The sequence below is a fragment of the Pelodiscus sinensis genome, chromosome 17 (assembly GCF_052426305.1).
Source record: "Pelodiscus sinensis isolate ZL-2025 chromosome 17, ASM5242630v1, whole genome shotgun sequence".
Classification (NCBI taxonomy): Eukaryota; Metazoa; Chordata; order Testudines; family Trionychidae; genus Pelodiscus; species Pelodiscus sinensis.
The window spans coordinates 22,564,434-22,586,435 of record NC_143068.1 but is presented as its reverse complement, the minus strand read 5'-3'; the positions used below and the strand labels follow the sequence as shown (position 1 = coordinate 22,586,435).

The following is a 22,002-nucleotide window of genomic DNA, read 5'->3' as shown; positions in this document are numbered from 1 at the left end:
TCTAGTTAAAATGGTCATCAATTGTAATGTTTGAGTTAAATGAGGCTAATTGTCTCTAGAAATCACAAGGTTTGTGTTAAAGGTCTGAAGACTCTTATATGGAATTGCATGCCAGTATAAAAGATCAGTTTCACCAACTCCAAGCAAAGCATTACAGATTGGGACAAATGACCCTTTGTTCTGATGTGTTGCACAGTTTAACTAACACACACCTCATCATTTCATTTTCTGGAGAAATACAGACAATACAGTTGCTCAATCCAGAAATTCAGGTGCTTGCCCCAGTAATGATAAATGTATCCTGTATAGCCAATTTCCACATTCGGAATTCTTTATGTAACAAACTCTGCTGTCATCTCATCTGCTTGTGGTCAATCCTAATGTTAAAGTCAAGCCTTAAAGATGGCAGGGTTCTCCTTCTTATGGTGTCCAGTCTGCTAGCTGTAAATACAACACTATTCAGAACGTAATATTGTTTGGGAAGGGTTGTGTTTCAGTGAGGTGAGCTGTGACTAAATTAGATCAAGCTATATTTTAACATACAGTTCTAAACTACTGAGGCCCAGGGAGTAAGGGCCTTTGGCCCTGATTCTGAAAAAAGGATTCCTGTTCAGGTAAGCACTTATGCACACATTTAACTTCATGCATATGCCGAAGTCCTTTGTAATCAATCGTTCTTAAATACTTGCTTAAGTTCAGCATGTTCTTAAGTGCTTTCCTGAATAGGTGCTCTAGATATGGGAAAATAAGAAAAGCTGCTATCAGTTGCAATGCTTTCAAGTAGCCTAAATCTCTGTGACCATAGTTATTGTATTGCATTGTATTGTATGAAATAACCCAACCAAAGGCTCAGTTTTATCCATACCTTTTTATTTATTTCTGAAGTAGGGGACCATTGCTTTAAAATCCGTAGACATTAGGACATATTTTACAAGACAGTACAGTTTCTGAATGTCACACATTGATCACAGTTTCATACCACTACATGCATATCAAGACATTGATTTTTTTAAATTAATTTTTACAGAAACAACTGGCGTGATCAATAAACTTCAACAACGAAGGACTAACTTAAAGTTACCAACCCCCCATAAAAACAAACAAACAAACACACAAACAAACCCACATAAGAGTCCAAGTGCACTAGTATATGGCTAATGGGATCATAGGTACCCCAAAACATAAGGGTGTTGAGTAGACAGTGCTCAAATGGTGAAAAAACATCTTCTGATGCACTGTCTCTATAGGGCAGTAGGACTTTTATGGCAACAACTGCCCTTCAATGTACATTTTGGGCCTAATTTACCAAAGCCTCCACTTTCCACAGGTATAAAGTGCAAAGCAGTGGAGTATCAGACCTCATATTTTCGGCTCTTTCTCACTATAATTCCACCCAAATCTGCCAGGAAAGTCCCAGGATATTTTTCCAGTTTTTATTTGGTGTAAATACCAGCTTTGCTTTTCAATTTTTAAAAAACTCTGTGCCATTTTGATTGCACTAACATACTGGCTAGTGTGTATGCCCTCCCACCTGACCCCAAGAATACACTGCTCACCTGTGGCTCATCGGCCCTATCCTGCTAACAGAGAAACATGTTTGCTGAGGTGATGGGGGCCTATGTTTTTGTCCTGCAGGCACTATAAAGTTCTGAATGGGTCTGATGTATAACTTAGGCTATGTCTACACTACAATGACCTATTGGAAAAAGGTATTCAGATTGTGCGCTGCAATTTGTGTATCTTTTTCCGATAGATTTTTCGGAAGAGGGTTTTCTGAAATTTGGCCTGTCTACACTGGGCCAAATTTTGGAAAAGTCTCCTCTTTCAGAAGAGCCTTTCTTCCTCATGGGAGGAGGAAGACAGGGCTTCTGAAAGAGAGAAAAAAAAAAAAAAAAAAAGCGGAAGAGCAGATGTGTTCCCTGTACATCATAGAGTTTTTCCAGGATACCTCTGTTTTCCCAGAAAAACCCCATAGTGTAGACATAGCCACAGTGAAAACCAGCTGTGACTTGCATAAATAGTCATATGTTTGTTACAACGTAGTGTGTCTTTGAGGGCATAAAGAATAGCGCATTTTCAAATGTTTTCTCTGCTTTCAAGAACCAACTTCACTGGATTGATTAAAAAGTAGGACTCTTCCATGTGAAAATTGTATACAGCAGATCAAATATCTTCTAACAATGCATATAATACATAAAAAGGTTAAGATTGGTGCAATTTATTCGCTGTGGCTGGCCTTTCAGTCTTAGGGTATGTCTACACTACCACCCTAGTTTGAACTAGGGTGGTAATGTAGGCAACCGGAGTTGCAAATGAAGCCCGGGATTTGAATTTCCCGGGCTTCATTTGCATAAAGCCGGGTGCCGCCATTTTTAAATGTCCGCTAGTGCAGACTCCGTGCCGCGTGTAGCCGCGCGGCACGGAGTCCGCACTAGCGGACATTTAAAAATGGTGGCGCCCGGCTTTATGCAAATGAAGCCCGGGAAATTCAAATCCCGGGCTTCATTTGCAACTCCGGTTGCCTACATTACCACCCTAGTTCGAACTAGGGTGGTAGTGTAGACATGCCCTTAGGTATTAAGAATCCCTCCGAATCATGGCTTCAGAGTTCAATGGAACATACAGGATCTGCCACAACAGCAGGGGATGTTTTGCTGTGAAAGCAACTCTGCACACAACTGTATAAAAGCCAATAAGGATCGAAACGTGGCCCATCCCTCCCGTCTCAAACCAACCAAACAGAAGATGAACCTGGTAGTCATATGAGGCAAGGTGAGCTCAACAGTACTTCAGAAGCAGGGATAGATGAGGCTAAAAGACGAGAGACATGACAGGACAGTTCAAATTTGAAAAACTGCACAATAACCAGGAAGTACCTTGCATAGACTGGAACTGACGTGCTCTTAAATGGTCTTAATTTCAGATTAGCAAGAAGATTAAAAGGTGTGACATAGTCAAAGTAACTGATACAGTATCTGTGGATAATTCCTGCTGCAAAGCAACAAGTCCTCATCTAAGATCAATTTTAAAACCATGGAGTGAGTTTTATCATTCACTTCAATAGAACCAGGAGTTCACATCATTAAAAAGAGATAATGTAGTGTGATCATAGACCAATGTAGCCGAATAAAATGATTGTCATTCTCTTTCATACACATCTGTTTAATTATTACTGCTTTCCACCTCATCCTATCCAAGTGGTTTTTAAACAGGTGCAGTAGACAGATGTCTTCCATCCCTGAGATCACACAAAGCCTTTAGTTTTTCCGAAAACATAGATGCTGGCGTTGCCATAAGATCTGAATATAGTGGGATCTTTGCTCTCAGTCCAAATTCACTTATTTTATTTAATGCCTCATAACTGCAGTGTCATGAGCATCCCTTTAAAATGTCAACTGTTTATTCTTGCTCAGACCTAATGCACATCAATTTAACAGAATTAATCTCTATTTAAGAATCAAGAAGATTCTTTTCTAAGGTTCTAACATGACAATTCGTTGTGCAATGAAGCCAGAATCAAGCAAAGCAAAATCGAGCCCTATTTACAGATAAGAACAGTCGTGGCACCTGACCTTTGGTGTCAAAGAACATTTACTTACTTTATGTTTAGGTAACATCAACAACCAAGGGAAATATGAACTTTTAGCTTTCAGAAGATTTCATTTGTCATGCAGAAAAATAAATTCCTTTAAGCCCAAAGGCCTAAATTATATTAGCTCATGGCTGCAAAACATATGCTTGGAAAACAATCTTCTTTTCATTGGTGAGATGACTGGCATTTGGCTGTGTTCTTTCCTAATGCGAGAGAGCTGGTGGATGGTCAACTTTAACATCAAACTAAGCAAATGCAGCTTAATGCAATGATTTATAATAATGAAATTGGTCCATGATATGCTGTGTAACCCAAATATTTAATTGATGTGCCCTTTGGGAGGTCATTTTATATGACTGTAGATGTGTCAGAAGTGTAGAGTCATTGCATTGGTTAGTTGGAAGTCTGGCTCCCTTTCAGAAAAAGAAGCATACATGTTAAGTTCATTTATTTCCTCACGTGACAGCTGAGCCTGGCTAATGTATACATCACGGGCAGTGCACCCTTTGCTGATCAGTACAAGCTTGTTCATACTGTGACTGCTGATTGTTTACACATTTTCAAATGTGCAGCTTTCTAATTAAAGCAGGTTTCAAGTGTGCTCTCTAGAGCTGCAGGCATCTAGGAAATTTCCACAAAGAGACAGTAGCTGTGTAAATATGCAGCTGGGCTAGCAGTAGTTGCACAAGACTTTCAACTCTGAAAAGAAAATGTCAATGTGCAAATAATCTCCTCTTCTTAATTTTATGTTTAAACATTTGGACTAATTCAAAAGAGACATATTTATGCATAGATGTAGGGCCAAAGTTATCCAGGCAAACTCCCCATTGACTTCATGGGGCCACCAGAGGGTATATATATCAAGGCATTTGTTTTTCTCTTGTATTTTTGTTTCATTGTAGGTGACGTATTTGGAGAGCAGCAAAATGATTAAGAAGAACTAAGTATATGTACAAAACTTTGCCTTAACCAATTCCAAATCCAGTCCCTTTCTGGAACTTGTATATTTAGCAGAGGCATAGCGAGGGTGCAAAGGCCCAGGGCAAAGGCAAAATTTGTGCTTCCCCTGCCGCCGTCTTGTGACAGGGGCCCGAATCTGGTGCATGGCTGAACCCAACCTTTGGAGGAGGGGAAGAAGCTTGTACAGCATCTTCCCCCACCCCCTCCAGTTTGGGGCTGGGCTCCCACATGCACTAACCTGCCGGCAGAGATGGAGGAGGGTCGGGCTGGGGGCGGACAGGGGGCTCCAGCTGGCAGTGGTGGGCGGAGGAGGAGCAGGCGAGCCGAGGGATGACAGGGGGAGCAGAGGGGAACTAAATTGGCATGCACCCTCTTCGCTATGCCACTGGTATTTAGGAACTTGGATAAATAAATGTTCTCCAAAATTCCTGGTTTTGCCCAGGGCTGAAGGGGGCTATATCAAAATACAGAACAATTGCTTGCCTTTGCAGTCTTTACTTAGGAAAAAAAATCTCACCGGGTTTGGAATTTCAGTGGGAGCGTCCCCTGAATAAAGAAGACATCATCAGGTCTTCAGGTTGGAAAAGAGCCTGCACTTTCAGTTCTGGTGCATATCCTCAGGGCTCCTGATGGGGGGGGGGGGGGGGGGCGGAGCAAAGGGGCGTGGTGATTCAAAGGAGCGTGGAGTTCCTGACAACCACCACAGCTAATGCAGCAGCAGGGGGCAGCCAGAGCGCCAGGCCCTTTAACTTGCTGCCGGAGGGGAGGCACCCCACACTCCAGGGAGCAGCAAGGGCTGCCTGTGAGCTAGAGACACCACTGAGGGCTGCCTGTCCCAGTTCTGCCTGAGGCCTCGCCTCTTCGGGGATCCCCTGCACCCCGCTTTGCCCAGGGGCCCATGGAAGCTGTCAGCCCCCACCCTGCTTAGCCCAACTCTATTTCTAAATTTTGTGTAGTTGACTTCAGCACTAATTATGATGATAATGGTGCTTTCCAAATCTAGTCCCTTATCCACACTGGGCAAGATTCTGAATTTAGCTGAATCAACGTAAATCTGGAAAAACTCCCCAGAAGTCAAAGGGTGCAGTTAAAGGTCGAAGTCAGTAGAGTTCCTCCAAATCTATACCACTGCATTTGGTATCATTGTCTGGCCCATTCGCTCTTTTTCAAAAGAAAACACATCTTAGTTTCCATGTACTGTCCTTGAATCTTGTTTAGTTTTAAGGACCACTAGCAGGAAAACACAAATACACGACAACATCAAAGAGACTCTGTGACCTTTTGCAGACCTATTTCAGTCGTTCTCAGAACAGAGACATTTAAAAAAAAAAACCTCAGGAAATCAGCTATGTAAATGAACACAATAGCTGCTAATATATTATTCTGTAATACAAAAAAGAAGAAATTTGACTTGTTCGCCCTATTATAAATTTGCTAAAAATACAGATATATATTTATATTTGTATATATATATATATATATATATAATATTTAAAATCTGAACAGAAAAATAGACTACTCTGGAATGCATGAAAGTCACATGACTTTTCCATACATCAGATACTTATAGAGCCAACACAATGGCAAACAGATGGTACAGAGATTACTAGAATGTCTGTACTTTAATCAAGATTTATTTAAAGCCATATTCTGACCAACTGGGTGATTCTAAAGCAATCTAAGCTAATGCTTGGTTCATTTTGGTTACTGTAAATGTAATAATTAGTAAAACAGGAGAGCTTTGCTAAAGAAATAGATATAGGAGATGCTTCCATCTCTCTATTTTGTTGACTGTCTGAGCTATAAATGCCATACAGTTTCCATTATTTCATTACCTTACCCAGGAATTCTACTATTTGCTTAAAATGAGGTGCTTGAGAAGTCTAGTAAAAAGGATTGGAGATCATGTTACATGGAACTTATCAACAGTGAGAACCTGGCATTAGCAACCTTGTCTTTGTGATGACTTTTAAACATCCCTGTTATTTATTATAAACGGTTCCAGCCATAATTCTGTTAAAACATAAATATACAATAGATACAAATATTAACAATACATTACAATTTTACAGAAGAGAATACTGTTTTTTTCCTTAGAAATGTTTATCATGTTAGCTGCAAGGGAAGAAAAGGCTACAGTTTATCACAGCCATAGTTGCCAAAGAGACCAACCGCGTAGGGTTTGTTTCTATGTGACGTGCACGGATGAATAGTCCTCAGGCCTTTGACACAGTATGTTCAGAAAGAGAATATGTGTTCCGTTGGCATTCTTCCTTCTTCTTTCTTCTTCTTTTCTTCTCTCTCAGTGATTCTTGAACCTTTCATAAAATGTGGGTTTCACAGGAGAGTCTGGTTTTGTTTTTCCTTAAATGTGCTTAGGTGAAGTTTCTAAGAAAAGGCACTGAGAAATCTACTACAATAAGTTTACTGCTGTTTTCCTTTGTACAAAGCTAAAAGTCAAAAAAATCTTTTACCACCTGGTTAAGAAAACTGCACCCATTCTTTCCACAAATAGATATATATATATTTAAAAAGTTGTAGATTGTGTAAGACACAAGCAAGAACCCAGACATCATGTGCACACGGTCCTTTCGATTGTGATGCCCCTTGCTGCAATAGATAAAACTTTTATCAGCTTGCTTGATGCATGATACACAGTAAAGGCCCTGAATGCCAGTTATTAGTGACTGAACTTCAGACTTTAGCTTGATGCAAGAGATATAAAATATTTCCCCTCCAAATTTTAGAAATCAGGAAAACATTTAGTAAATGAACTGTAAAATGAAGTTGGTCTTTAAATACCTATGGGACTGGGTGAGTATTATGTTTTCAAAGCACTGCCTTTTCTCCTGTAATGAGTACAGCCTCCCCATCTAGCTTAGCTTTTCATTTGAGAGTAGATTTCCCAGTGCTTACATATATATATATTATGTACACACACGCACACATATATATAGATATATATTTCTTATTCAGACTTTATTTCATTAAAATAAGTTAATCATATTTCATTTTTCACTGGGCACAAAATGAGAGCTACATCTTCACACACAAATAAGAAAGAAATGCTCTTCCAGCATATTATATGCTTAATTGTACATTATTCTCTTTCTATAAGAAATCTATAGGACTTTGGCCATTAAGACTTAAAAGGTAGAAATTTAATGATACTTTTGACAGCCAAGTTCAAAAGTGATTCAATAAAATGCTACTTTAATGGTAAGACTACATGGATGAGATAAGGTGTGTGTCAGATTCGATCACACAAGGCAGAGAGAGGGCCTTTGGTTACAAGGAGAGTTGCACCAGTTGTTTTTATTAAAAAAATGACAATTATTAATTTATACATTTTTGTTAGTGCCGTTTACAAACCAAATACATCACTTTGAATGAATGTGTGGTAACTACTACATTGTATGGCTATCTTTAAATATGATCACTTTCCTGATATGTAAAATATGACTTTTTTTTACATGAAAGCATCAGCTCTAAAAATATTTAAATTGGAAATCACTATTATTTACTCTATCAAAAAAGTTATTTTTTCCCTGAATTGATTTTTTTATTTAATTTTTTTTACATTTGTGCTGATGGCAGACATGGCTGATGACTGAAACATCGAGATTATGCTGAGACTGCTCTCTTTCAACGATATCGTTTCCATTCTATGGCCTAGCAGCCAGTGGAATCAATCAATACTTAAAGTTCTATCTGCTGGAAAGTTATCTTTACTTTACTTTCTAATAATTATTTTTAATAAGTATCTCAGCAACACACTACATTAGTTCCCCTAAGTACACTTGTATTTACGATGGACCGAAGCCTGAAGTCCATAGCCAGGCAACATGCCCATTCAAATTAATGAGTTTTGTAAAAACTGACTAATGCCCCTCAGAACTGGCCCTAGATAAGTGCTCTGCAGATGTTTCTGTATGAGCAGGTACTTTTATTTATTTTGAGTACTCGCGGTATAATACTTTGCATGGAATGAGGTCTGTTCTCCTGTTACTGGGCTAATGCTTGAGGTCTTTATTCAGTTTGTTCTTTCTTTCATCTCCCTCAGGAAATTTCCTAGGATTTAGCCTTATTAAGACATGAGTAAAAACTCCGAGGAAGAACCTCAAGCTCCAACCCAACATAAGGAGAGTAATCTGGATAATTGCTCTGCATACTCAGTGCAGAACAGATCCAAATATGTGTACAGTATTGTGCCAAGGGCAGATCTATCAAAGCTATAGTTACAACCCATAACGATTCTTAAAACATACATGTGCTTATTGCTTTCATCTGTACGTGCTGCATTCATTGTTACTGATGGACAGAAGCATAGTATAACATGGACAGACAGTTACATTCAGGACCGACCAACAGCTATTTTGCAATAGAAAGGAACAAAATACCAGACCCCAGACCCCGACAGTTTATCTTCCTAGAGATGTAAAGTATTCCTTATAAAGTGATACCTGATATTTATGTACCAAGACCTGTTGCATGCAAATAGTTACACATCACAGCAGGTACTCATAAATATGCATCAAACTCTTATTGATATAAGTTATTTACAGTTTAGCTTTACAATGGAAATAGACAGAACATAAAGTGTTACCATCACAGTTATCACAGGACGGATTGTGTTTTGTTACAGGTGTGTAACAAATCACAGCCACGACAGGAGGCACAAATGAAGATAGTGATTGTGTAAAGTGCTAGTTTCTTACACTCTGGTTTGTTATTCCACCTTCACACACAAACCAACCCCAAAAATAAAACCAAAAAAGCCATCAACAGAAAGTGCTTTTTTTAGGAATATTACAAATTAAAGAAAAAATATTTCCTACACAAGTCAACATAACTGTATAGGACTATGTTTAAAACCTAAGCTGGTTACTGTTAGTTGCATTTGCTTAAAATGGTCGTTTAAAAAAAATGATTGAATATCATTAAGCTATTTGACCTGATTTGCCTCTTACTTATATCCATTCTACATGGGTGTAACTTCACTGGTTTCTACGGCGTCACTCCTGATTTACACCAATGGAAGCTACAGCACAAATCAGGCCTGTGGCGTATAATTAAATAAGTCCTCTTTTTGCATATTTAGTTAGCACTTGCATATCTAGTCATTCTGCACCGGCTGAGTGCAAAATGCTTCAGTCTGGCTCGTTCCTTTCCTCCTACTTTATGAGCTAGATTGAGGCTGACCCCTACATAATATGGAAGTCAGAGTGGGAGGAGCATAAAAAGCCATTGCTGCTGCTCTACACTCTAGTGTAGGGGCCAGCTGCAATACAAGCAGTGTACAAGCCTAGAATGCCTGGACTCTCCAAACAGAGCAGGCTCCTGGGCCCCTGCCTTCAGCACAGGACAGGCGGTATGGGGGTAATAGACTAATAAGAGGGAGCACCTTACACCCTTTCCACTCAGGTGCATTCTCCCACAGTAACCTGGAGGAATTCTGGCTGAATCAGCCCATGTGTGCCTGGAGACACCACCTTCTGCACAGCCCCTTCACATGCTGTGGCTTAGAAGCCTCGCTATAGCCCCAGAGTAGATACAGGTTTAGCAATGGGCAAGTGCAAGTTTCACTACATTCAAGGGGGCATTTTAAATTAGATACAAGTGGTGCAACTCACCCTGATGATATTTCAAAATAAAACATCAGGTCCTACAGTATCTGGAAGAATTAAACACACACAGGGCATTTTCATAATTTATTTCTCTAGACCACTTATTTTAAATAGACATAAGCTGAGATTTACCCATAATGCAAGAATTCCCTGTTACCTTTAGACACTGTATCCTTCAGAAAGAGAGATTGCAGATGGGGATGTCTGGAACAACTGCCCTGAACCAACAAATATTGTGTTTCTGATAACTTTTATACCAGTCCCACTAATCTGTTCCAGTGTTCAAATCTGGTTGCCTTGGCCTCTTCTATGGAAGTAACTCAGATCAGAGGTTAACATTTCCAAAAGGAGATCCATCATACAAGAGGATTGAATGCATATTTGGTCATGCTGACTTCAATGACGGACATGAAAGGAGATCAAAGTGTGAGCAAGACTTGCAATCTTTATTTTCATTGACGTGTTGTAGGATGAATCAGGCAACATCTTTACAGTTGTCCCACAGAAGGGCGTTTTCACAAGCCCACAGCAGGCCTTCTCTCAGACTCTGAGAAACAACGGGCTTGTTTCAGTCTAAGTTTATGCCATGCAGAAGCTCTCTTTCTTTGTGTTGACTGTAAAGACATTCTTTTTAATGTTCAACAAGTTTTTTTGGAGCCACACGTTAGATGCTTTGATCGTGGGTGTTAGCATGTCCTCCACCACCTGGTAATATATGGACCTCAGGTGAAATGTGATTTTCTAGTTTGACAGTCTCTTGACTGCCTGGAGGTTTTCCAGTGATACCTTCCATGGAGTAAATGCAGTTTTGTCCTATAAACTTAGGTGAGGTGGGTAAAGCAGCACTCTCTAGATGGTTCTTCTCCATTCTGTAAATGTTATCTTTTTGCCTTAGATAACCACTGTTTGTAACATTGTACTTGGGACTTACATTTCCCGGAGGGCTTGAGTCATAAAGCAACTGACCTTCATCATCTGTGTCAGCATCTATATATTTATGTATGCTGGCATCGTGAAAGTTGAAAGCTATTGCTATCTGCTTCTCTGGCGACGTTGGGGGTGTTCTAGCACTCGCCGTTGTGTAGATAGAGGTTTCTGGACTCACTAAAGAGCGATCAGAGCGTATGGAACTGTCTGCAGCGGTGGCAGCTCCCCTGTTCTTGAGAGCATCTGGATATATTCTCAATATATTTGATCCTGGCACTAATGTGCTATTGTCATCTTCCATAAAGTTGACTTTCAGCGATCTTAATTTTAAAGGGTTACTGGCTTTTATGGAACTGTTGGGACTTTCTATGAAAAAAGTAGAGCGATGGCTGCCCTCGGGATGTGGGTTTATCTCCATGAACCTGGTTCCACTTCTCTCTGCCCTGACTTGTTCCTGAATTGGATTAACACCCCCTTTGCATGGAAGTGTAGCAAGTGGACTGTGGGAGAATCTCCCAGTGTCTGGGAAATCTGTAGCACAGCTTATAAAACTGTCAATGCTTGACATGCTCCTCATGTCAATGATCCCGTCAGCACGAGTGGTCAGTAAAGGAACCATAGGGCCAGGAATGGTCTCCATTTCTAGCTCTTCCTTTTGCTTTCCAGGATGACCTGTGTCTTTCGTGTTGAGGTTTGGCTGTGACTGAGTCTTTGCCATTTTGTTGTACATGTCCTCCAACTGTTGGACATTCAGGTGCTGAGGGCTGGAAGAGGACCGGGCCTTTTCTGGAGATCCTTGTTCCCTGGTTTCAAAAGATTTACTGGAGCTAGTTTCAGAGAGTGTTCTCTTGGTCCATTTCCACTTGCTGGGGGATAAATGATTGTCCTGAACTTTATCTTTTTTGCCTGTGCTTTCTCCATTCTTTTCAACCACAATATCCATCAGTTCTATACTACGGGCAAAAGCATCCTTCATATTCATGGAGACAATGCTGCCATTTCTTTTTGCTCTTTCAAGTGCTTCTCTGCGCTTGATGGCTTTCTCCTGCCTCTTCTGCTCTTTGTAGAACTCAGAGAAGTTATTTACAATAATTGGGATGGGAAGAGCAATCACCAGCACCCCAGCAATGCAGCACAACCCTCCAACTATTTTGCCTAAGAGAGTTTTGGGGTAGATGTCTCCATAGCCTACTGTTGTCATGGTGATAGTTGCCCACCAGAAGGAAGCTGGGATGCTCTTGAATTTTGTGTCATCTTCATCTTTTTCTGCAAAAAACACTAAGCTGGAAAAGATCATAATGCCCATGGCCAAAAACAAGATGAGTAATCCAAGCTCATTATAGCTCCTCCTCAGTGTAAACCCCAAGGACTGTAAACCAGTTGAGTGCCTGGCAAGCTTTAGAATTCGGAGTATCCTCATGATACGAAATATCTGCACCACCCTGCGTACATTTTGGAACTGAAGTACACTTTTGTTTGATTCTGTGAGGAAGATAGTGACGTAATAGGGTAAGATAGCTAGCAAATCAATAGCATTCAGGGGGCCTTTGAAAAACTTCCATTTCTTAGGCGAGGAGAGGAACCGCAAGAGGTATTCCATTGTAAACCATGCAATGCACACTGCCTCCACGTGGGCAAGCTGAGGGTTGTCTGTGGTTTGTCCAAATTCATCCATGCCTTGTAGTTCAGGAAGCGTATTAAGTGACAAGGCTATTGTAGACAACACAATGAACATGATGGAAATGATGGCCAAAATCTGCAAAGAAAAGAGAAACTAGTTAGTTCCTCTTAAAAGATATGCTCCAACATTTAACCTCATCAGCAGTAAAACACAGGATATTTTCACTGACATATCTTAGGCTAACTCTGCTCTGAGTCATTCAAGTGTGGCTTCCATATATAAAACATAACAAAATATGTTCTAGAAAGGTTTCACTCTACAAACTGTTTTTAATAGTGGCTTGTATGCAAAGAAGGTTGAACACGGATATTCCAAACCAGTTTGTTCATCTCTACCTGTTCGAGGCACTGGTTTCAGATAGCTAAACTGTCTGGAGGATTGTGAGGCAGATAATTCAAAGGAGTACCTTTGTATTAGCCATCTATAAGGCACCCATTAAAGTCCACCTGTAGATGAGAGCCAGATATCCATGCAGTTTGGGGATGCATTTGTGTATGCAAAATGTGTGTACAAATACACCACATTTAATGTACAGTTAACATCATTGTGTTCATTTGGTCACTGCATGTGCACACGGCTAATAATGCTCACTTGCATGTCTAAATCACACCTCGCTGGCTGTGATGCCAAAATCACATAGAGAAAAAAGGAGACAGGTAGCTTTTAGCACATGCAGTAGAGGCTCATGCCTTTATCTCCAGTGGTCCCAGGTTCAATCCCACCTGGAGAACTGGAGTCTGTCGGCATTACACATTTACAATTGTACCATATGTGCCATAATTTGAATGATGAAGACTGGCCTGGTTGGTTTGAAAGCTACTAAAACTTCCCAGAGATTTTTAAAAGAGATCGTAGAATTCAAAAATATTCCATATTTTGCCTGATCAGCTTTTCAAATTCATCATCATAGCCTGGGACAACAGCTAATCTACTGGTGAAAATCAAATGAAACAACTTTGAGAAGGTCAGGGCAGGTCGGTACCAACCACCAGAGAACACACCAGTCATTAGAAACCCATTCTTGGAACAAAGGCCACACCTATACTTACTGTGCCGGAGATCGTTCTTCTGGTGACCCTCTAAATTGAATGCTGAGGGTGTTCCCGATTGATTGTTTGATTATTATTGAATGATTTTTATTTACATAGCTGGAGTTGGATACCTGAAGCAGACCTTCCGGGTATAGTATAGACCTGACCAAAGCGTGCAAGGAGAAGAAGAAAATGGCTAGAATTTTTAAAAGTCTGTTCCTGAATCACTGATTGTACAGAGATTAGGAAGAGGTACAGTGCTGGATTAATCTATGCTCAATACAACTTTAAGATTGTGTATCTGAGCTGTCTTCCTGTAGATGTTGTATACAGGCATTAAAATTGAACGTGTTCACTTTTTTTCTGTTCCCCTGCTTTCAAAAGCTGATGACATTTTCTTTTAAGTTATTTGTGAGATGCTCTAGAGTTGACAGACAATCCGAGATGCCCTTTCTCTTGGTGATGAATTAATCCTACTGCTTGCTGACTTGGTGGAGGATATTTCGTTTCTTAGGCTATTGGCAAAATATGGAAATGCATTCAAAACATACATGTCTATGACTATTTTTATGTATTCATTGTGCTGCAAGGGGATCCTATATGCTTACTTCTCTGCTGCTCAGCTTTGAAAACTATATAAAGTCAAAAGCTGCTTTGGGTAAATATACCACAGTATACAAAGAATTATAAAATCCCATGGCAGGACGTCAACACAGTGAGTTGAAAACATGACAAAGAACTCATTCCCCACCCAATTTGACTTGTTAGAAATGTAAGTCTGGCATACAGTGACACTGTTAAACTGGTTTTTATGCACTAGCATCAGAAATTTCTGACAGGAGCATTAGAGAAAGAAACTCTGGCATATCACAGTTTCACTTGTAAACAGTGCAAATATCATAGCAATCAGGATGGCCCAAGCTTTTGAACATCTCTGCCTGCATGGACAAGAACGAAAACAGAACACAGTGCAACCTCACTCTTGCCACTGTGGGAGAAGCATCCATTTTCCATCACACACACATTGCACCTGTCTCTTACTCAAGGAGTGCAAATTGGATGTATGTCGCAATGCTTGAAGTGGGCTGATGCAGTACACTTCAGATGTGGGTTTGGAATAGAAGTAGACTGTATATCCTTTGGAATCAAACAGTTAAAGAGATACTGACAGGTAATTTAGGCTAAAAAATGTTTATTTCTATGGGGTGTTTTAAGTGTTAAAACATCCATTTGTAATTTCCAAAAGTTCCATAACTTTTTTTTCAAAACAATGTAATGCAAGACATTTTTTTAAAGTGACTAAAAATATCTCCCCTGTAAATTTTGTAACCCAGGCAATTAAATTAAATGGAACAAATGAACAGAGCAAATGGTGAAAAGGATATTGGATTTTTACAATTCACCACGGTCAAGAATTAAGTTATTGCTGGAAACATAGGTAGGAAACTTCTCTTTTCTAAGTGTTTCTTCCTATTCTTCTTAAATATAACTTTATTGTTAGAGAACTGGAAATGCACAAGTCACTAGAGACAAAATACCAGTAGGAAACAGCTTAGAAATTAATATAAACAAGTGTGTGAACTGGATGCCAGACAAAGGTAATCAAATATACAATCAGACCATGAATAACAGAAAAGAAACAAGGAACAGGAAATAAACTATGCCAGCCCATACATAGCCAATTTTTTGTTTTGGTGAACGAAGTGGTGAAAAGTATATATTTTATATACACATAAACATTGGCACAATGAATTATCAAAAAGTGAACCCCCAGTTGGAGATAAGATAATTTCTTCAGTGTCAGCTCTGAAATGGCACTGATTGATAGATTTTAAGGCTAGAAGGGACACCACTAACTAAGGCTATGGTTGAAGTACACATTTTTCTTCATGCAAGTTATGTCAGTGAACAGATGCCAAAATTTGTATATTGCACAGGCATATTTGGCTGCTTGCATCAGCACTGCATGTACTTACCAGAATTGCTTGCTTATGTCAATACAAAGTGCAGTGCACTACAGGTACCATATGCTGCCACCCCATGCAATGCCTTTTGGGAACTTTTATCTGTGGATTGCGAGGTAGAAATTACTCTCATGGGCCCGCTGGGCACTAGGGGTCAAGTTGTCAGCCTGCAGCTTTCTCCTTCTATGTCCCATAATTTCATAGAATCAGGGTTGGAAGAGACCTCAGCAGGTCATCAAATCCAGCCCCCTGCCCAAAGGTGGACCAACCCCAACTAAATCATCCGAGCCAAGGCTTTGTCAAGCCAGGACTTAAAAACCTCCAGGGATGGAGATTCAACCACCTCCCTAGGGAACCCATTCCAGTATTTCACTATCCTTCTAGTAAAATAGTTTTTCCTAATATCCATCCTTGACATCCCCCCTGCAACTTGAAAGCACTGCTCCTCGTTCTGTCATCTGCCACCCCTGAGAACAGCCTCACTCCATCCTCTTTGGAACACCCCTTCTGTGCCTTTAAAAAAAATCCCACAAAAACCACACAGCATGTCTCAGTCTTCACCATCTCTGACAGAAGCATGGTGCCCACAGAGCTCCGCACTGTTCTTATTAATGCTGCAAATAAAGGGTGCGTGATTCTCCTGTATGTGTAAACCTGAAAGAAATACCACATCAATGCTGGAGGTGGGAGCATCTTTAGGGACAGCTTGCTAGAGGACAGACCAAAAAATCAAGTCCAAGTGATTGGTGTCATTCACAGAGCAGTTGCAGAAGGTGAATTGCTCCTTCTGGGCCTGAGAAATGAACGCTGATTGGTGGGATCACATCATAATGCAGGTTTGAGATGACTAGCAGCAGTTGCAGATGTTTCAGGTATGAAAGGCCACTTTCCAAGATCTGTGGGCCAAGTTTGCCCCTTGACTCCAGCACAAGGACACCAAAATAACAGCAATACTGACAGAGGAGAAGTGAGTGATGATCACTGTGGAAGCCTGAAACTGTGGATTGCTTCTGATCAGTGGAAATTCATGTTGGAGTCAGAAGATCCACTGTAGAGGCCATTGTCATGCAAGTGTTTAGGGCTGATAATCATGTCTTGCTACTCAGGACGGTGACTTTCAACCATGTGCAGGACAGATTACTTAATTTATTGCAATGAGGTTCTTGAACGGCAGCCGGAGATAGATGTCTCACACATTCCTATTTTGGCACAGCCAATCTCGCCATAGATGTATTACTGTTCTGTCACTAGCATGCAAGCACTGGTGGATCACTGGGGACACTTCATTAATATCCGTGTCGGCTAGTATGGTCCAAAAAGATGCATGACGCTTGCATCTTTAAAAATACAGAACTGTTCAGAAAGCTGCAAGCAAGGACATTCTTTCCCAACCAATGGATTACCCATTGGCTATATGGAAATGCCAGTAGTAATTCTGCGGGATGGAGCCTACCCCTTGCTCTCTCTGGCTCATGAAGCTGTATACTGGCCACCTCAGAGCACCAAGGCAAGATTTAATTTCTGACTAAGCAGTTGAAAAACAACTTTTGACTGTGCTTCTGGTAGACTGAAGGAATGCTGGCAGTGCTTATTCACCAGATTGAGTTTCAGTGAGAAATGTACTGCAATAGTTATAGCTGCCTGTTGTACCCTGGATAATATTTGTGAAGCAAAGAGGAGAAGGCTGCTGCCAGGGTGGAGAACAAAGGTGGAGGGTCTGTCTGCTAGTTTTGAACAGTTAGACATAATAGCTACTACAAGCCCGAGCTATTAGTGCACCCTGGGCCCCGGGAGCGTGGCCCTGCCCCCGGGCGTGTGGCGCATGCATGGCCCTGCCCCAGGTGCGTGGAGCATGCGTGGTGCCACCCCCATCCAGCCTGGCAGCCCTGTGTAGCACCCCCTACAATGGGATGCCCCGGGCGGTAGCCAGGTCAGCCCGTACCATGGGCTGGCTCTGACTACAAGAGCTCACTGTGGAGCTATGAAGTTGAGGGAGCACTTTAATGGTCAGGCACAGTTGTGCTGTGTGCTGGAATGTTCTCTGGGCCTCTGCATTGGGTGTTGCTAAGAACTGTGAAGTGCTTGCTATCCACTTATAATTATGACTGTTTTCCTGGAGCTATGAGTTATGGGCTGCTTACTGCACATGCCCAAGTACTGTTTGCTTTGAGTACCAGGGTGCTTTCTGCAATATTGATGGTGAGCTAAGAAAGATAATTTTATTCTCCAAAACCAGAACCTTATTAAGTGAGAAAAAACCATGTGCAAAACACCCACAGGCAATGTAATACAAACTTTTAATATAAATTAATGGAGTGGAACTTCAGCAGTGGCAAGGCAGCAGGTGTGTTTGTCCATTTCAATGCACAAATGCAGGGGCTACACAGACACCAGTGGACGCTTGAGAGGAAAGGGATGACCTCAATCTGGAAGCTGTGGTTTTCCTTGCTGCTCCCCAGCATGAAGTGGGAGGGATAAGAGTGTCAAGTATCAGAGGAGTAGCCGTGTTAGTCTGAATCTGCAAAAGCGGCGAGGAGTCCTGTGGCACCTTATAGACTAACCAAAGTGTTGGAGCATAAGCATCTGACGAAGCGGGTCTTTGCCCACGACAGCTTATGCTCCAACACTTCGGTTAGTCCATAAGGTGCGAGGGATAAGAGTGTGGGCCGTGGTTGGGATGGGTATGTTGGAGAGAGGGGGCAAAGCGACCAATGGCCAGGAAGTTCTCCAATGCAGGCAAAGGGTGAGGAAGTCTGTGATTTTTAGACCTGTAAGGCAACCAGAGTCTGCAGAATTTGGATTTGCTGCCTGAGAAGACCCATTTCTCTCTCTTTATCCTGCTATGACTTCTGGACCTCTCATTTTGGCTGCTCTTTCTTTTTCCATGCTGTGGATCATACTGGTTCTTCAAGCCCTTTGTTTGGGATCTGATGCAGTGCTAGCTTGCAGGATCTCACTGAATGTGTTCTCCCTAGTACGCCTTTTCCTCCACCTCATCAGGGTCAAGCACTCTGCAGGCTTGGTGGGAGCAATCCTCAGGGCCACCATGCCAGCAGCTGCTGTTAAAAACAGACAGGTGCCCTGCTGGATTTACAGTCACAATGCAAAGGGAAAAAATGCCATTTCAACCCCACTTCACAGATTTCAGAAGAAAGGATTATTGGCCCTTTAGTTTTGGGGTGCCTCTGCACAGCAGCAGTCTCTAGCTCCCAGCAAGGTGAGTATGGCCTCCCTTGTTGCAAAAAGCAATACAACTTCAGCCCCTATTTATAGGCTGTGAGCACAGGGCAACAGCATGGAATACTGGCACTATTTTCCACAGCCGGGGGTGATTTGAGCAGACATCTAACTCCCCAGGGCAACAAAAACACAAACAAGGCTGCTACGGGCATCCTGAAGCCTTCAGGGCTTATCCACCACTAGCCTATGTACTGCAATGGTGCCTGGGGAACTCATCTCTGAGTGGCATGGGACAATGTCCCACCATGGAGGGAGAAATAAGGCAGCCATCCCCGAGGGAGAGGATTGAAAGGAACCTCCATGGAAGTTTCAATTGAGATCTGTCAAGAGAATAAAAGAAACATCGGTGTACACATAAACAGAATGCCCTGCAAACCCCCGGCCCTCATCCACCTCATGTATTCCCCCAGAGGGAATGAAAAGCAGATGCCAACTTTACTTCTGTCTGTTGTGCTGCTACTTCTTCTCATGTCAGTACATCAGGGAACAAGCAATTCTTGGGTCTTATTTACTTGGCCATGGGCTGGTGACATCTTTCCATTTAAACAGGGTAACGAAAAATGCATGTACATACTTACCCACATTCCTTTCTTCTTCATCAGGCTCATAAGTGCTCAGCTGGGAGGACTGGCTACATAGAGGTAGAGTCTTGAAGAGGTCCTACAGCTTGATATGGCTGGAGCCTGGTGCTGCATTGCTCTCCTCTCTCCCTTGCTGTTTATCACAGGAAGCTCTATCTTGGGCTCCATTGAGATATTCAGAGTGATCTGGTCTGTTGGGTGTCAGCGGGATCTTTGTCAAGAGTTTATGGTTAAAGGAGCCGCTCCATACGACACCACTAGATCTAGCGTTGACCCGTCTGACCTCGGTGGTATCCTTTGCTTTTACAAGCCACTGGTACAAATCCTTACTGTATCCCTTTGCCAGCATTCCCTGCGAACTCTGTGTGTAGATCTCTGCATTTCTATAGCTGCACTGCCGCTTCTTCCTACAGGACCAAGAAATGCAATACCTCCTGCTGACTCCAGGCAGGAGCGTGTCTAGTGCATGGAGCTGGCATGGTTGTTAGGCAGTGGAGCACAACTAACTTGAGTTGGTAAGTATGTTTACCATGCAGGGCAATCAGGAAAAGGCACTTCTAAAACATGCTGGGGGAGGGGGAGAGCTTAAAGAGGGATGAGACCCCTGGGCAGGAGTTTACAAATGTACCCAGAGCAGTTGCTATTGCAGGACATGCGGCATGGTGGGACAATGGTCTGGAGGACTGGTAGGGTCAACACAGGTCAAGCAGTGTTTACGCTTACACCTTGTTGGTTTCAGTAGGTTGATTATGGTGTCACTTCATTCGGGGCAGTGGTATGACTGCATCACTGTAACTATGTAGTTATGTCAGAAGCAAAGCTTGTTTTCAGTTGTGATATGCACAAATAGGTTGCTGGAGGATGATTTATGTTGATCTAACTTTGTAGTGTGGACCAGGCGTTAGTCTGACCTCCTGTATGATACAGATCTCTAGACTTTCACCTAGTAATTCCTGCAGTGGATGAACTATTCTTCTCTTCTATATTAATGAACATTTATAAGCCCAATAACTTGTGGGATGAACTAGGATATAATTTTTAGAAAGACTGTTTGTAAGCTTCTCAAGTGAGTCAGCTGTAGAGAGGAGAATGGCACTCAGGCATTCTGGCTCCTAGTCCCCTACTGCATAAAGAACTGCAGTAAATAATGGCTGAGGAATAAAAAAAAAAAAACATTATATAACAGAAACGAGAATGTCCACAAAAGATGGAGAAACTCAGAAGAGTGCAAAAAAAAAAAAAAAAAACCCACAGAGGGAGACCAAAGGGCTAGAGGGGCACAGAGAATAATATGGGATCACTGAATGAGACCAGGGAAGATTGGGAGAAAGGCACCTATGTGGAGGACTGGTGTACAATGAAAAGTGTGGAAGAATACCGGGATGAGGAGACACATGTAAAGAGAGGCATAGTAGAAGCACAGGAAAAAAGGCTCAAAGAGCTAGGGCAGTTGTAGATTCCAAATTCAGACCCAAAAATGGAAGTCAGATGTTCTGGGATGAAATGGAATGAAATTCAGATTTTTACTATTTCCGCATTGTTCTGTATATATCACAGGGCTTTCTCAAAGAGCAAAGAAATGGCATTGTAAATCAGTTAATTGTTCCAAGTAAGACCATTTTAGTGTTTCTTGTGATTTCTTTGGATATCACCCAACATTTCTGAATATGTTTGGGATGTTTTAAATGGTAATTTTCCACAGCTTGATGAGTTTAGTCTCCACTATATACCAAAAGATTTATTTATAGACCTTGATGAGTCTGGTGTGTTTATATCCGTTACTTTTAATTCAAATATCAACCACTCCACCTATATTCATTGAATTGCATCCAGCAATAACAATTAGTGTCACATTTTCTATTTCTTTTGATGTACTCTCCTGCTTTGAAGATCAAGGCAATGCCAGGTGAATGTAAATTTGAGAAGTAGCATATCAGGGGGTGGAAGTTGTTTTTGGTTTATTAGTGCTGGTCATTGAGGTAAGCAGTAAACAAAAGAAGCCATTTATCATTTATCATGCAAGTCACAGCAAGATGCCACCTGAACTACTAAGCTATATGATTTCCCACTTTTTGATCTACAACCATTTTTTGTCTTTAGGAGGCCCATTAAGTTATGAGCAGCTTTTAAAATTAAACTTGCGTACGCTGTCCTGAAGTGGATAAAGGAATTTGCATCCTGAAATGTACATAGATCTATCTCTCCTCCCAATCTGATCTATCACCATAGTATCTAGTTAAGATGGACAGCAGCTACCAAGCAGGGAAGCCACTACGTGAGGGCTAACTGAGAAAACTCAGATCTAGCTGTTGTTATCAATACTGAGAAATGACTGTGTTTGGTGCTATACTGATCTGGTCTCTTTTCTGAGGGAATTGCAATCTGTACTTCTGCCTATG

General features: G+C 41.4%; 1 protein-coding gene across 2 annotated transcripts in view; it reads right to left on the bottom strand.

The window, feature by feature from the left end:
* Positions 1-2,563: 2,563 nt before the first annotated feature.
* The window catches only part of KCNB1 (potassium voltage-gated channel subfamily B member 1), a 242,924-nt gene continuing 223,485 nt past the window's right edge, over positions 2,564-22,002 (bottom strand). For both annotated transcript variants that reach the window (XM_075901227.2, XM_075901226.2), the window contains exon 3: positions 2,564-12,862. In XM_075901227.2, coding sequence (XP_075757342.1) covers positions 10,844-12,862 — 2,019 coding nt within the window. In that variant the 3' untranslated portion in view covers positions 2,564-10,843. The remainder of the gene's footprint in view (positions 12,863-22,002) is intronic.